General features: G+C 47.7%; 1 protein-coding gene across 2 annotated transcripts in view; it reads left to right on the plus strand.

The window, feature by feature from the left end:
• Positions 1-10,071: 10,071 nt before the first annotated feature.
• Positions 10,072-16,584, plus strand: part of FNBP4 (formin binding protein 4) — a 54,228-nt gene continuing 47,715 nt past the window's right edge. The window contains exons 1-2 of one of the 2 annotated variants that reach the window (XM_033207892.1): positions 10,072-10,467; positions 12,213-12,305. In XM_033207892.1, coding sequence (XP_033063783.1) covers positions 10,242-10,467; positions 12,213-12,305 — 319 coding nt within the window. In that variant the 5' untranslated portion in view covers positions 10,072-10,241. The remainder of the gene's footprint in view (positions 10,468-12,212; positions 12,306-16,584) is intronic. The other variant, XM_033207894.1, reaches the window with a different exon arrangement.

The following is a 16,584-nucleotide window of genomic DNA, read 5'->3' on the forward strand; positions in this document are numbered from 1 at the left end:
ACACATATATAAACAAAAGTTTCACAGAATGTGTATCCTCACCTACTGTGTGTCCTGATGTTTTCATGAGTGAGTAATGGATCATAACCCATAGTATGAAAACATCAAGGGCCAGGTGTGGTGGCTCACTCCTATAATCCCAGAACTTTGGGAAGCTGAGACAGGCGGATCACTTGAGATCAGGAGTTCAAGACCAACATGGCAAAACCACATCTTTCAAAAAAAAAAGTTAGCTGGTCGTGGTGGTGCATACTTAGACCGCTCGGCCATCCTGACGGCGCGTGGTGGCGCGTACTTGTAGTCCCAACTACTACAGGGACTGAGGCAGAAAGATGACTTGAGTCTGGGAGGCAGAGGTTGCAGTGAGCCTTGAGCATGCCACTGCACTCCAGCCTGGGCGACAGTGAGACAAAACCCTATTGTAGCCATCTCTGGAGAGCAAGAAGTAGTGAGAGACTAGCCCTATTCCAGAAACTCCCCCCCTCCCACACACACACACACCGTTGGTGTTGCTGATCAATGCAGTGGTTTCCATGGTGGCAGTTCACAAGATGCTGACCAGCTTTTCCTGTGCTTGTTTAGGTTCAAGGCCTAGAACGCATGCTCAACCCAGCCCAGCTCTTCTGTCCATTGTCTTCTACCTTCCTCATTTTGAGTCCCAACCAGAACAGAGCATGCCCCCATCCTTCCACTTCACTTTTCTCACAGCTTTGAGTCTGCTTTTTTTTTTTTTTTTGTCAGACCGAGTTTCACTCTTGTTACCCATGCTGGAGTACAGCGGCACGATCTCAGCTCACTGCAACCTCTGCCTCTTGGGTTCAAGTGATTCTCCTGCCTCAGCTTCCCGAGAAGCTGGGATTACAGGCATGTGCCACCACGCCTGGCTAATTTTGTATTTTTAGTAGAGACGAGGGTTTTCCATGTTGGGCAGGCTGGTCTTGAACTCCCAACCTCAGGTGATCTGCCCACCTCAGCCTCCCAAAGTGCTGGGATTACAGGGGAATTGCAACAGAGAAACAGTTGTGCAGTGCGGGGTGCAGTGGCTCACGCCTGTAATCCCAGCACTTTGGGAGGCCAAGACAGGCAGATCACGAGATCAGGAGTTTGAGACTAACCTGATCAACATGGTGAAACCCCAGGCCTTTACTTAAAAAAAAAAAACCCACCAGGTGTGGTGGTGTGCGTCTGTAATCCCAGCTACTCAGGAGGCTGAGGCAGAAGAATAGCTTGAACCTGGGAGGCGGAGGTTGCAGTGAGCCGAGATTGCGCCACTGCACTCCAGGATGGGCAACAAGAGTGAAATTCTGTCTCAAAAAAAAAAAAAAAAGAGTAATTCACGCAGAGCCAGCTGTGCGGGAGACTGCAGTTTTATTATTACTCAAATCAGTCTCCCCGAAAACTCAGGGATCAGAGTTTTTAAGGAGAATTTGGTGGGTAGGGGGCCAGTGAATCAGGAGTGCTGATTGGTTGGCTTGGGGATGAGCTCATAGGGAGTCAAAGCTGTTCTCTTCTGCTGAGTCAGTTCCTGTGGGGGGTGCACAGAACTGGTTGGCAGGTCCAGGTGGGGCCATCTGGTTGAGAGAAATGAAAAATCTGAAAAGACATCTCAAAAGGCCCATTTTAGGTTCACAATAGTGATGTTACCTTCAAGAATAATTAGGGAAGTTTCAAATCTTATGACCTCCAGAAAAATGGCTGGTAATATTTAGAAATCCAGCCCCTCTCATCTCACTTTGTGGCTGGTGGCCTTTCATTTGTTTTACAAGAACAGTTTACCTTTTTGGGAAGGACTGTCACATAAACTATACACTAAATTCCTTCCCAAAGGTATTTTGGCCTATGCCTAGGAATGAATGAACAAGGACAGTTGAGAGGTTAGAAGCACGATAGGGTCAGTTAGGTCTGACACCTTTCACTGTCATCATTTTCTGAGTTAAGACTTTTGTAAAGACAGTTTCATAACCAGTCTAGCCTGAAAAATGCATTTTATACCTTTTTTTATTTTTTCTCTTTTTTCCCTAGTTTCAATATGTAACCTTGAAGCTTACTGCAGAAATCTTTTTTTCTTCTCCTTAGTCTTAAAATATAGCCTTGAAATGGGCCGGGCGCGGTGGCTCAAGCCTGTAATCCCAGCACTTTGGGAGGCCGAGACGGGCGGATCACGAGGTCAGGAGATCGAGACCATCCTGGCTAATACGCTGAAACCCCGTCTCTACTAAAAATACAAAAACTAGCCGGGCGAGGTGGCTGGCGCCTGTAGTCCCAGCTACTCGGGAGGCTGAGGCAGGAGAATGGCGTAAACCCAGGAGGCAGAGCTTGCAGTGAGCTGAGATCTGGCCACTGCACTCCAGTCCGGGCGACAGAGCGAGACTCCGTCTCAAAAAAAAAAAAAAAAAAAAAAAAGAAATGTACTTTCTTTGAAATATGTTCCTCCCTTTCTCACCATACACTCCATTATACCATGCACATTTATCTAACTGCATGCTTATATCTAATTATGTGCTTACCCAGGGGCTAATCTCGAGATCAAGCATGGAGACCCAGTTGCAAAAATCCAGAGATTACCTCGAGGTAGTTAGTCTATAATACCACCTGGCCATTGTTGAGATGACACCAGTGCCTGCATTCCAGGTGACTGAGAGCCAAGATAGCCACCAAAATGAGACACACGGACCTGGTACTCAGCACAGCTCCTGCATGCCACCAATACCGTTTCCCTTTTTAAACCCTTGCCTTCTCCCCAGAAATTTGTTTTTTTTTTTTTTTTTTTTTTTTTGAGACGGAGTCTCGCTCTGTCGCCCAGGCTGGAGTGCAGTGGCCGGACCTCAGCTCACTGCAAGCTCCGCCTCCTGGGTTTACACCATTCTCCTGCCTCAGCCTCCCGAGTGGCTGGGACTACAGGCGCCTGCCACCTCGCCCGGCTAGTTTTTTGTATTTTTTTTTTAGTAGAGATGGGGTTTCACCATGTTAGCCAGGATGGTCTCGATCTCCTGACTTCGTGATCCGCCCGTCTCGGCCTCCCAAAGTGCTGGGATTACAGGCTTGAGCCACCGCGCCCGGCCTTTAAACCCTTGCCTTCTCCCCAGAAATTTGAAGTGGTTCCTTTGGATGTGAATCTAGCCATTTCCCCATTGCTAGTTTTGGTAAATTTCTTTCTACCATACCTTGCTGTTGTTTTGGGGCTCTCCAAGTGGCGAGCCACCAGACCTGCACTTACTTACATAAGTATGATTACTATACTTAATCATACTGTATTGTACACTTGAAATTTGCTAAGATAATATATCTCAAGGCTTCTCACCATACACAAACCAAAAGGTAACTATATGAGGTGATGGATATGTTAATTAACTTTGTCAAAAGACAAATTGCAACAAATTTAAAGATTTGTTTTTCTAGATGGAGTCTTGATCTGTCACCCAGGCTGGATGGGAGTGGAGCGATCTTGGCTCACCGCCAGCTCCGCCTCCCGGGTTCAAGCAATTCTCCTGCCCCAGCCTCTGGAGTAGCTGGGACTACAGGTGTGCACCACCACACTTGGCTAATTTTTGTATTCTTAGTAGAGATGGGATTTCACCATGTTGGCCAGGCTGGTCTCGAACTCTTGACCTTGTGATCCGCCCACCTCAGCCTCCCAAAGTGCTGCAATTATAGGCATGAGCCACTGCGTCTAGCCTAAAGATCTTAATTAGCTTTTATTTATCACTTGTGTGAATTGGGCAACACTTCCTTCCATAAAATAGAATGAATGTTCCAACAAGCTAAACAGAGGAGGTTGGTCTTATAGACAGAAACAGGCTAAGGAAAGCAGAAAACAACAAAACACAGCTTGGTGGCTTCCTTTTTTATTTAGGCAAGGTCTTGTTCTCACATCCCAGATGGACGGCAATGGCACAATCATGGCTCATTACAGCCTGGACCTCCAGGGCTCAATTGATTCTCCTGCCTCAGCCTTCAGAGTAGCTGGGACTACAGATGAATTTTTATTATTTTTTGTAGAGATGGAGTTTTGCCATGTTGAACAGGCTGGAGATGGTTTCAAAGTTACTTTCCTTGTAAAGGTTAAAACAGAGGGGATTTCCTTATGCTGACTAAAGCTGGCCTGTTTGGGGACTTGGCTATTATCTGTCTCCTGATTTCCTAGACGGTGACATAAACAACTTAATTTTTTTTTTTTAATAGAGATGGGGTCTTGCTATGTTGCCCAGGCTGGTCTTGAAATCCTGAACTCAAGTGATCCTCCCACCTCAGCCTCCCAAAGTGCTGGGATTACAGGCATGAACCATCGTGTCCAGCCAAACAACTTCATTTTAGTTTAATGATATGGAACTCTAGCATGAGTAACTCCATTTGGGTATGGCCTGTTGGGGCCTGGTACAGGAGCTCAGTCCAAAATAATGGCTTCCTGTAAATTTTTTTTTTTAGACGGAGTTTTGCTCTTGTCGCCCAGGCTGGAGTGCAATGGCGTGATCTTAGTTCACTGCAATCTCCGCCTCCCAGGTTTAAGCGAGTCTCCTGCCTCAGCTTCCTGAGTACCTGAGATTACAGCTGCATGCCACCACACCCGGCTAATTTTTGTATTTTTAGTAGAGACGGTGTTTCACCACATTGGTCAGGCTGGTCTTGAACTCCAGACCTCAGGTGATCCACCTGCCTCTGCCTCCCGAAGTGCTGGGATTACACTGTTGCCAGGCTGGAGTGCAATGGTGTGATCTCGGCTCACTGCAACCTCCACCTCCCAGGTCCAAGTGATTCTCCTGTCTCAGCCTCCCGAGAGTAGCTGGGACTACAGGCACACGCAACCACACCCAGCTAATTTTTGTATTTTTAGTAGAGACGAGGTTTCACCATATTGGCCAGGATGGTCTCGATCTCTTGACCTTGTGATCTGCCTGCCTCAGCCTGCCAAAGTGCTGGGATTACGGGATTACAGGCGTAAGCCACCGTGCCCATCCACCCTCCTATAAAGTTTATTGAATAACTGATTGTGGTAATCATTTCACTATGTATATGTACATCAAATCACATTATATACCTTAAATATATACAATTTTTATCAATTATGCCTCAAATAAGCTAGGGAAAAAAGCCAATGGTTATCAACTCTGGCTAAGCATTAGAATAATCTAAGGAGCTTTTTAAAAAAGCAAGCTGGTTGCAGTTCATCACAACTATAATCCCAGCACTTTGGGAGGCTAAGGTAGATGGCTTGAGGCCAACAGTTTGAGTCTATCCTGGGAAACAAAACAAGACCCTGTCTTTACTTAAAAATAAACTGGCAGCCGGGCATGGTAGCTCATGGCTGTAATCCCAGCACTTTGGGAGGCTGAGGCAGGTGGATCACCTGAGGTTCAGGAGTTTGAGACCAGCCATAGCCAACATGGTGAAACCCCATCTCTACTAAAAATACAAAAATTAGCCAGGCGTGGTGGCGCACACCTGTAATCTCAGCTACTTGGGAGGCTGAGGCAGGAGAATCGCTCGAACCCAGGAGGCAGAGGTTGCAGTGAGCTGAGATTGCACCATTGCACTCCAGCCTGGGCGACAAGGCATGAAACTCCATCTCAAAATAATACATAAACTGGCAAAGTGCAATGGCTCACGCTTGTAATCCCAATGCTTTGGGAGACTGAGATGGGCGGACGGCTTGAACCCAGGAGTTCCAGACCAGCACAGACAACATGGCAAAACCCTATCTCTACCAAAAATAAAAAATTAGCTGGTATTGGTGGCATGCACCTGTAGTCTCAGCTACTCGGGAGGCTGAGGTGAGAGGATCCCTTGAGCCTCAAGAGGAAAAGGCTGCAGTGAGCCATGATCATGCCATTGTACTCCAGCCTGGGCAACAGAGCAAGACCCTGTTTCAAATAATTACATTAAAATAAAGTACATTGATATAGGTCCTGCACTCCCACCCCACTCCAACTGGTTCGGATTTTTATATTGCTTTAATGCCCTCCAGATGGCTGAGAACCCTTGGTATAAGCATAAATAACCATCACCTCCAGAAATGTATGTTTCCCCCAAGGAAAACAGCCTTTCACATTTCTATACATTTTGGTTGAGCTCATAATCTCAACTTAGTTCCAACCAGTTTTATAATATTACTTGGACTTTTGTGTAGACAAAAGGATCGTTAATAGTAATAATAGCTGCTGTCAGGTAACAACTAATTGGGGCAGTGTTGCAGAGGCGGTAAAGGAACTTACCAAGACAGGTAAACAAAGGCAGATAGTATAAAAATACATTCCAAGGATGCAACGGGCAGGTCACTAAGAGAGGAGCTGACCACAAGGAGACAAATGCTTGCTGGGGATTTTACAGAATGGTGCTTATGCTGGAGAGGGCTACATGCAGTATTTGATAATGCCAAGGTTGCACTGAGCTAACTTGCATTTTTCTATCAGCCAAGGTTCTGGGGATAAGTTGGGCATAGGAAGATTGTGAGTTACTTGCACAGGAGGACTATATGTCCTGGATCATGAAGAAAGGCAGACTTAGAGCTTATCTACTTTTTCTTTTCGTTCTCCCCTACTGCCAGCCTGACTCCTTTTCCCTTATTAGGACTCCACAGCTACCAGTGTTTATTTTTTTCCAGGTGCAATGCAAAGGTCTTAGAACTATGATACAGGTCGGCATGGTGGCTTACGCCTGTAATCCCAGCACTTTCAGAGGCCAAGGTGGGCAGATCACCTGAGGTCAGGAGTTTGAGACCAACCTGGCCAACATAGGGAAACCCTGTCTCTACTAAAAATACAAAAATTATCTGGACTTGGTGGCATGCACCTGGAGTCCCAGCTATTCGGGAGGCTAAGGCAGGAGAATCATTTGAACCCGGGAGGCGGAGGTTGCAGTGAACCGAGATCATGCCATTGCACTCCAGCCTGGTGACTGAGCAAGACTCCGTCTCAAAAAACAAAAAAAAAAAACTATGATACAATTTAAACTTCACAACAACCCTATGGATCTATGGATACTAGTACTAATGCATTTTGTGGTTGCAGAAACAAGTTTAGGGATGTTAAGAAATTTGTCTAAGCCTTCATATCTGGAAGGTGCTGAAGAAAAGTTTCAATCCAGATGTTTGGCTTCAAAGTTCCTATACAAAACTCCTTATTTTACTGTGTCATTAAATAAAGTAGAAAATTGCTAACAGCTTTAAAACAGCGAATTCTTGGGGCCAGGCACAGTGGCTCACACCTGTAATCCTAGCACTCTTGGAAGCCGAGGCAGGTGGATTACCTGAAGTCAGGAGTTTGAGCCCAGCCTGGCCAACATGGTGAAACCCCGTCTCTACTAAAAATACAAAAAATTGGCCGGGCGCGGTGGCTCAAGCCTGTAATCCCAGCACTTTGGGAGGCCGAGACGGGCGGATCACAAGGTCAGGAGATCGAGACCATCCTGGCTAATACGGTGAAACCCCGTCTCTACTAAAGAATACAAAAAACTAGCCGGGCGAGGAGGCGGGCGCCTGTAGTCCCAGCTACTTGGGAGGCGGAGGCAGGAGAATGGCGTGAACATGGGAGGCGGAGCTTGCAGTGAGCTGAGATCCGGCCATCGCACTCCAGCCTGGGCGACAGAGCCAGACTCCGTCTCAAAAAAAAAAAAAAAAAACAAAACAAAAAATTAGTAGGGTTTGGTGGCGGGCGCCTGTTATTCCAGCTACTCAGGAGGCTGAGGGAGGAGAATTGCTTGAACCCGGGAGGCAGAAGTTGCATTGAGCTGAGATCGTGCCATTGCACTCCAGCCTGGGTGACAAGAACAAAACTCCCTCTAAAAAAAAAAATTAGGCCAGGCACGGTGGCTCACGCCTGTAATCCCAGCACTTTGGGAGGCTGAGGCAGGCAGATCACTTGAGGTCAGGAGTTCAAGACCAGCCTGACCAACATGGTGAAACCTCGTCTCTACTAAAAATACAAAAATTAGTGGGGATGGTGGCATGCGCCTGTTGTCCCAACTACTTGGGAGGCTGAGGTGGGAGAATCACTTGAACCCACGAGGTGGAGGTTGCAGTAAGCCAAGATCGTGCCACTGCTCTCCAACCTGGGCAACTCTGTATACAAAATAAAAATCTGTAATCTCAGCACTTTGGGAGGCCGAGGCAGACAGCTCATGAGGTCAGGAGATCTAGACCAGCCTGGCCAATATGATGAAACCCCGACTCTACTAAGATACAAAAAGTTAGCCAGGCAAGGTGGTGCACGCCTGTAGTCCCAGTTACTCAGGAGGCTGAGGCAGGGGAATCGCTTGAACCTGGGAGGCAAAGACTGCAGTGAGCCAAGATCATGCCACTGCACTCCAGCCTGGCAACACAGCGAAACTCTCTCAAAAATAAATTAATTAAAATTAAAATTAAAAAATTAGGCCGGGCACGGTGGCTCATGCCTGTAATCCCAGTGCTTTGGGAGGCCAAGGCAGGTGCATCACCTGAGGTCGGGAGTTTGAGACCAGCCTGACCAATATGGCAAAACCGTGTCTATACTAAAAATAAAAGAATTAGCCAGGCTTGGCGGTGGACACCTGTTATCTCAACTACACAGGAGGCTGAGGCAGGAGAGTCGCCTGAACCTGGAGGGCAGAAGCTGCAGTAAGTTGAAATTGCACCATTGCACTCCGGCCCAGGCGACTGAGCGAGACACCGTCTCAAAAAAAAACACCACTGTAGTCCTAGCTACACGGTAAGTTGAGGCAAGAGGATGGCTTTAGCCCAGGAGTTTGAGGCTGCAGTGAGCTATGAACATGCCACGTTACCCCAACCTGGATGAGAGAGCAAGACACTTTTAAAAATAAAAATAGAAATAATCATTTTAAAAGGGAATCAAATGCAATTCTACGTGTAAAGTGCTTGGTGACTGACACGTGGAGCTCAGTATGAGATATTTTTAGTGGGAACTGAGCTGCTGCGGATATAAAAATAAATACCACTCACATTCCTTAGTTTAGGGGGGAGACGGATATAAAAATAAATACCACTCGCATTCCTTAGTTTAGAGGGGAGACGGATGTCAACAAGATGGCAAGTGCCAGGAAGCGGCTGGGCGGGAGAAGTCACGCCTGCACTGCGTCTGCATTGCGCCTTGATGAAAGAATAAAAGACTTCCATCATGTGATGCAGCAATCATTCCATTCAGTGCAAAGGAAAACAGGGAGGTGATGCTCCAAGTGGCGGGCTCCACATGTAGAGGAGACAGGAGAGGGGACAGTGTTAAAGGGTAAATTAATTAAAGCAGGTTGACGATGGTAGTGGTACAAAACTGGTAAGGTTCCTGTATTCCATCCCAACAATTTTAGGCTTTTTCCTTGTAGGTAGTAGAATATCTCGTGTTTTTCCCCAGCTAATAAGCGAGAAAATATGAGACATCTATTTGGACTGTAAGAAATTACAAAAGCTTATAAAAGATCCACTGCTTTATTTAATGGTCAATACTATACCCAAAGTAAGCCACGATAATCAGGGCGAAACTTGGGGAAGGGCCCGGAAAACAGCACACCTTTCTTTTTTTACTTTTTTTGACACAGTCTCACTCTGTCGCCCAGGGTGGGGTGCAGTGGCGCGATATCGGCTCACTGCAACCTCTGTCGCCGGGTTCAAGCGATTTGCCTGCCTCAGTATCCCGATTAGCTAGGATTACAGGCGCCTGCCACCGCGCCCGGCTACTCTTTTTGTATTTTTATTACAGACGGGGTTTCACCATCTTGGACAAGCTGGTCTTGAACTCCTGACCTCGAGATCCACCCGCCTCGGCCTCCCAAAGTGTTGGCATTACAGGCGTGAGCGCGCTCGGCCCAGAAGCACACCTTTCTAGAAGACAAACAACATGGAACGCTCGACCGAGAATAGCCACAAGATGGAGGACAAGAGAGTAAAGAAAAGGCTCGGGGAAAGCGCATGGGTGGAACCCGACGGAAGTGGGGAAGTCATTCTAATTCAGGCTCTACCCCACTACTGGCTGGACACTCATCCTTTTTCCTTTTCCATTGGCCACGGGTCCCTTCTCTGGGTCAAAACAGCCAATCACCTAGCGCCGTAGGTAAGCCCGCCCTTTCTCCCGGTGACTAGGAGCCAGAAGAACCGAGGGGCCCGAGGCGCTTGCGCAAGCGCGCGCTCGGCCGGTTGAAAGCGGATCCGGGCTGGAGGCGGTGTCGCGGTGCATGAATATTGATTACGCGTCGCAGTGCCCAGCGCCCAGCGCCCGCCCCTCTCGGCCTCCCGACGCTCGCTGCTCGCGCTCGGGCTCGCGATGGGGAAGAAGTCCCGAGCGGTACCCGGCCGCAGGCCCATCCTGCAGCTCTCTCCGCCGGGTCCTCGGGGCAGCACGCCCGGCCGGGACCCGGAGCCGGAACCCGACACCGAGCCGGACTCAACGGCTGCGGTCCCCAGCCAGCCCGCCCCGGCGGCGGCGACGACCACCACCACCGCGCTGACTGCCGCCGCGGCCTCGGACGACTCGCCTTCAGAAGGCAAGGGTGCGCGGGGGGACCCGAACTCGAGCTCAGGGCTTGCGGCCTAGGCTCCTCAGGGCGCCTGGCCAGACCCAGCGAGGGAGGCGGGCGAGGTCGGCTTCTGAGGCCTGCCTGCTGCGGGACTGCAGGCGGGTCGGCCCTGGGCTCCGGGCCGCAGAAGGGCCAGGCCGTGTTCTGCGCCCTCGGCCCGGGCCAAGCCCGAGGCGCCATCTCTGGTGCGGGGCTTGCCCCAGGAACGTTTGAAATAGGACCGAGGTTCGGACACCCTGAGTCTCCCAAACGCCCCAGGTCGGTTTTGGGTAATGCAGAGAGTGGATGTGAGGATGAGTTTCCGCGTGCGCGGCCTGTGACTGTGGACCAGGCCTTTCCACACGTCATCTGCCTCCTTTCGGTTTTGTCAAAACGGGGATAGAGACGTTTAGAAAAAGCTCGTAAGCATCCCTACACTAGCAAAACTCCTGGAGAAATGGAGCTGGTGGGTTTCTAAGTATTTGTGTGGTTCTCACCGGAGTGGTGCTTGGATTTAAAGTGACTGTGGGGCTAGCTAGGCACGGGAGGAGCCGCCACCGTTTCGGATGTTCAGAGATCACGCTGGGTCGTTAATTGCAGAAAATCCGCCAATAGCAGTGTTTGGTGTGTCTTGTAAAGGTCCTATCGTAGCCTGGAGAATGCTTACTGTTTTTGTATGTATTTGTAAGTATTGCAGATGTAACTTTTTAAGAGTTTTGTTTTGTATTTTCGAGACAAGGTTTCAGTCTGTCGTCCAGGCTAGAGTGCAGTGGCGCGATCTTGGGCTCACTGCAACCTCCACCTCCCGGGTTCAAGCGGTCTTCCCACCTTAGCCTCCTGGGTAGCTGGGACTACAGGATCGTGCCGCCATGCCCGACTTATTTTTGTATTTTCAGTAGAGACGGAGTTTCTTCATGTTGCCTGGGCTGGTCTCGAACTCCAGGGCTCAAGCGATCAGTACAGGCGAGAGCCACCTCGTCCGGCCATGAAGCTGTATTAATAATTTTTATTTACCATGATCAGAGCCTTCCCTTGATGTTGAAGTTTGTAGGCAGATGAAAGACTCCAGGGCGCGGTGGCTCATGCCTGTAATCCCAGCACTTTGGGAGGCCGAGGTAGGCAGATCACTTGAGGTCAGGAGTTTGACCAGCCTGGGCGACAAGAGCAAAACTCCATCTCATAAAACAAAAAAAAAGATTCCAGCTCCGTGTGTTTATCATCTCCCAATTATTTGGGTCAGCAAAATGTCCTTTTTTTTTTTTTTGAGATGAAGTCACCCTCTGTGGCCCAGGCTGCAGTAACCTCTCCCTCCTGGGTTCAAGCGATCCTCCTGCCTCAGCCTCTGGAGTAGCTGGGATTACAGGCGAGTGCCACCACGCCCAGCTACTTTTTATTTTTTTAATTTTTTTGTATTTTTAGTAGAGATGGGGTTTCACCATGGTGGCCAGACTGGTCTTGAACCCCTGACCTCAAGTGACATCCCCCGCCCCCGTCTTGGCCTCCCAAAGTGCTGGGATTACAGGTGCGAGCGCAGCCGAAATGCACTTTTTTTAAATTGGTGGAACCTAGAGCTGAAAGGTTAAATGAACGGTTGATTTGTCACCTCTAGTGTTTTCTCTGGAATCTGACTACAGTTTTCCTTTTTTTTTTTCTAATCCAGATGTGATTTGTCACCTCTAGTGTTTTCTCTGGTCTGGAATCTGACTACAGTTTTCTTTCTTTTTTTTTTTCTAATCCAGATGAACAGGAAGCGGTGCAGGAGGTTCCTAGAGTTGTTCAGAATCCTCCAAAACCAGTCATGACCACTAGACCCACAGCTGTTAAAGCAACAGGTATGGTTTGGTTTTGTTTTTTACATTTTTTTCTCGCACGTCCTTCATTGAAGTCAAGTTGGGTTTGTACATAGAATGTTTTGTTGAATGCTTTACAGTTGCTAACATTATTTCTCCCAAAAATATGATTTAAGATTTTTTTGTTTGTGAGAGAATGTTGATGTATATACACTTTGACCAGTGCAAAATTTGTTGTTTTTCTTTACCCAAAACCTTTTTTACCATTTTTTTCCCTGATGCTGTTTTATAACTAGCTTTCTGGTCCTCCCACTGGCTTGGTGTTCATTAGGCATGCCAACTCCTATTTTCTAACACTCTGGCTTGATTGGTTACCTAACAAATATTGGTGGACCTGGAAATCGATCTTATTAAATATTTTGAAGTACAAACGAATGCCATAGTTGCAACAGTGGTTTTGTATACAAACCTGGGTTCAATTCATCACTCTGGCATTCACACTTAGACTTTGGGACAATTACTAATTGGGTTGAACCTCATTAATCTGTAAAATGGATCTTTTATCTCTGAGATAGTTCCAGATGTGACATAGTAAGTGCTAAGAATGTTAATTTTCTCCACTCTGTGTATCTTGGAAGAGTAAAATGTGTTTTAATATTAAATACTCTATAATTGGTAGTAATTTCTTTTCAGTTCAGAAAACCTTTTGTACTATTTGATGCTTAAAATGATAGATGCTTATTCCTCTCTCCTACCATTTGCCACCTAAAAAAAAGCAAACAAAACACCCCAGTGTGGGTTAGTTAGAAAGCTAAAATTTGAATATGAGAGAAATTTCAGAACTACATTATACCATTTTGTATTTGCAAACTGCATATGTTATTTCATTTGAGACTTAACACATTTAAAATATGTAGAATTTAGCCAGGAGCGGTGACTTACGCCTGTAATCTCAGCACTTTGGTAGTCTGAGACAGGCGGATCACCTGAGTTAAGGAGTTCGAGACCAGCCTGGCCAACATGGTGAAACCCTATCTCTACTAAAAACATAAAAATTAGCTGGGCGTGGTGGTGCACACCTATAATCACAACTACTCAGGAGGTGGAGGTTGCAGTGATCTGAGGTTTTGCACTGCACTCCAGCCTGGGCAACAGAGTGAGAACCTGTCTCAAATAAATACATAAAATAAAATATAAATTTAAATGTTTCTAGGAGAAACTTTCTTGATTACTCCTGTGGTTTGAATGTCTTCTCATGATGTCAACACCTTCCATTAGGCCCCTACCTCCCAACACTGTTGCACTGGGGATTTAATTTCCAAAACATCCTTTTCAGGGGCACATTCAAGCCATAAGAGGTATATACCTAAGAAATAATTTACTGCCTGATACAGGTAGTTGATACACAAATTGTGTGGCATCATCCCTTAAAGGTAAGTAAGAACGTTGAGGTTTGAGGGGTCAACACCTCTCTCAAAAAAAGACTGCTAAAAACTATGGCTCTGGGCCGGGTACAGTGGCTCACACCTATAATCCCAGCACTTTGGGAGGCCGAGGCGGGCGGATCACGAGGTCAGGAGATCGAGACCATCCTAGCTAACATGGTGAAACTCCGTGTCTACTAGAAATACAAAAAAATAGCTGGGCGTGGTGGCAGGTGCCTGTAGTCCCAGCTACTCAGGAGGCTGAGGCAGGAGAATGGCGTGAACCTGGAAGGTGGATCTTGCAGTGAGCTGAGATCACACCACTGCACTCCAGCCTGGGCGACAGAGCAAGACTTCATCTCAACAAGAAAAAAAAAAAACTATGGCTCTGAAGAATGACCATGCATTCTCAGGCTTTAAGTAGCAACAAATCTTTTTTTTTTTGAGTTTGAGTTTGAGTTTTGAGTGCAGTGGCGGGATCTTGGCTCACTGCAACCTCTGTCTCCCAGGTTGAAGTGATTTATCCTACGTCACCCTCCTGAGTAGCTGGGATTACTGGCTCATTTTTGTATTTTCAGTAGAGACGGGGTTTCGCCATGTTGGCCAGGCCCTCCTGAGTAGCTGGGATTACTGGCTAATTTTTGTATTTTTAGTAGAGACGGGGTTTCACCATGTTGGCCAGGCTGGTCTTGAACTCCTGACCTAAAGTGATCCACCTGCCTTGGACTCCCAAAGTGCGGTGATGACAGGTCTGAGCCACCATGCCTAGCCTGCAACGCATCTTAATCTTAATAGTAGTCAAGGACTTGTTCTTACAACTCCAGAATTTAAGTGATTTTTTTCCTCCTTGGCCTTCCAAAGTGCTGGGATTACAGGAATGAGCCCCTGTGCCCAGCCCAGGAGCTTAGTTTTTAACACCCCCCAAAATGGAGTTTTTAAAGAAATGAAATTCTTGCCAGGCATGGTGGCTCATGCCTGTAATCCCAGTGCTTTGGGAGGCTGAGTTAGGAGGATCACTTGAAGCCTAGAGTTCAAGACCAGCCTAGGCAGCAGAGAGACCCTCATCTCTTTTTTTTTCTTTTTTTTTTTTTTTTTTTGAGTCAGAGTCTCTGTTGCCTAGGCTGGAGTGCAGTGGCGTGATCTTAGCTCACTGCATCCTCTGTCTCCTGGGTTCCGGTGATTCTCCTTCCTCAGCCTACCAAGTAGCTGGGATTACAGGCCCACACCACCATGCCCAGCTAATTTTCGTATTTTCAGTAGAGACAGCGTTTGCCATGTTGGCTAGGTTGGTCTGGAACTCCAGACCTCAAGTAATCTGCCCGCCTCAGCCTCCCAAAGTGCTGGGATTATAGGCGTGAGCCATCATGCCTGGCCGAGACCTCCATCTCTACAAAAAAATTAAAAATGAGCTGGACGTGCTGATCACCTGTGGTCCTAGCTACTTGGGAGACTGAAGCAGGAGGATCGCTTGAGCCCAGGAGTTCAAGGCTGCAGTGAGCTATATGATCATGCCACTACAATCTAGCCTAGGTGACAGAATGAGACCCTGTGTCAAAAAAAAAAGAATTTTAAAAATAGGCGGGGCACGGCGGCTCGTGCTTGTAATCCCAGCACTTTGGGAGGCTAAGGCAGGCAGATCGCAAGGCCAAGAGATCGAGACCATCCTGGCCAACATGGTGAAACCCCATCTCTACTAAAAATACAAAAATTAGCTGGGTGTGGTGGCACACACCTGTAGCACCAGCTACTCAGGAGACTGAGGTGGGAAAATCACTTGAACCCGGGAGGCGGAGGTTGCAGTGAGCCAAGATTGTGCCACTGCACTCCAGCCTGGTGACAGAGCGAAACTCCATCTCAAAGAAAAAACACCAAGGCCAGGCGCAGTGGTTCAGGCATGTAATCCCGCACTTTGGGCGGCCAAGGTGGGCGGATGACAAGGTCAGGAGTTCAAGACCAGCCTGGCCAACATGGTGAAACCCCATCTCTACTAAAAATACAAAAAAATTACCTGGGTATGGTGGCACGCACCTGTAGTCCCAGCTACTTGCGAGGCTGAGGTGGGAGAATCACTTGGACCCGGGAGGCGGAGGTTGCAGTGAGCTAGACCACACCATTGCACCCCAGCCTGGGTGACAGAGTAAGATTCCATCTCAAAAAAGAAAAAAACGGCCAGGCGCTGTGACTCACACGTGTAATCCCAGCACTTTGGGAGGCTGATGCTGGTGGATCACCTGAGGTCTGGAGTTCAAGACCAGCCTGACCAACATGGAGAAACCCTGTCTCTACTAAAAATATAAAACTAACTGGGCATGGTGGCACATGCCTGTAATCCCAGCTACTCAGGACGCTGAGGCAGGAAAATCACTTGAACCCAGGAGGCAGAGGTTGCGGTGAGCCAAGATTGCGCCATTGCAGTCCAACCTGGGCAACAAGAGTGAAACTCTGTCTCAAAAAAAAAAAAAAAAAAATTAAATTCTTGGAGTTCTTTAGTACCTGCTCATAGGTCAGAGTCACCTGGCCAGCTTTGTTGTTGTTTTTAATACATTTTTTTTTCTTTTTTTTTTTTTTTGGCGGAGTCTTGCTCTGTCGCCCAGACTGGAGTGCAGTGGCCAGATCTCAGCTCACTGCAAGCTCCGCCTCCTGGGTTTACGCCATTCTCCTGCCTCAGCCTCCCGAGTAGCTGGGACTACAGGCGCCCACCACCTCGCCTGGCTAGTTTTTTTTTTGTATTTTTAGTAGAGACGGGGTTTCACCATGTTAGCCAGGATGGTCTTGACCTCCTGACCTTGTGATCCGCCCGTCTCGGCCTCCCAAAGTGCTGGGATTACAGGCTTGAGGCACTGCGCCCGGCCCAATTTTTTTTTTTTTTCTTTATATAGACATCGTCTCACTCTATT

Source organism: Trachypithecus francoisi, unplaced genomic scaffold (assembly GCF_009764315.1).
Source record: "Trachypithecus francoisi isolate TF-2019V2 unplaced genomic scaffold, Tfra_2.0 Lachesis_group8, whole genome shotgun sequence".
Taxonomy (NCBI): domain Eukaryota; kingdom Metazoa; phylum Chordata; class Mammalia; order Primates; family Cercopithecidae; genus Trachypithecus; species Trachypithecus francoisi.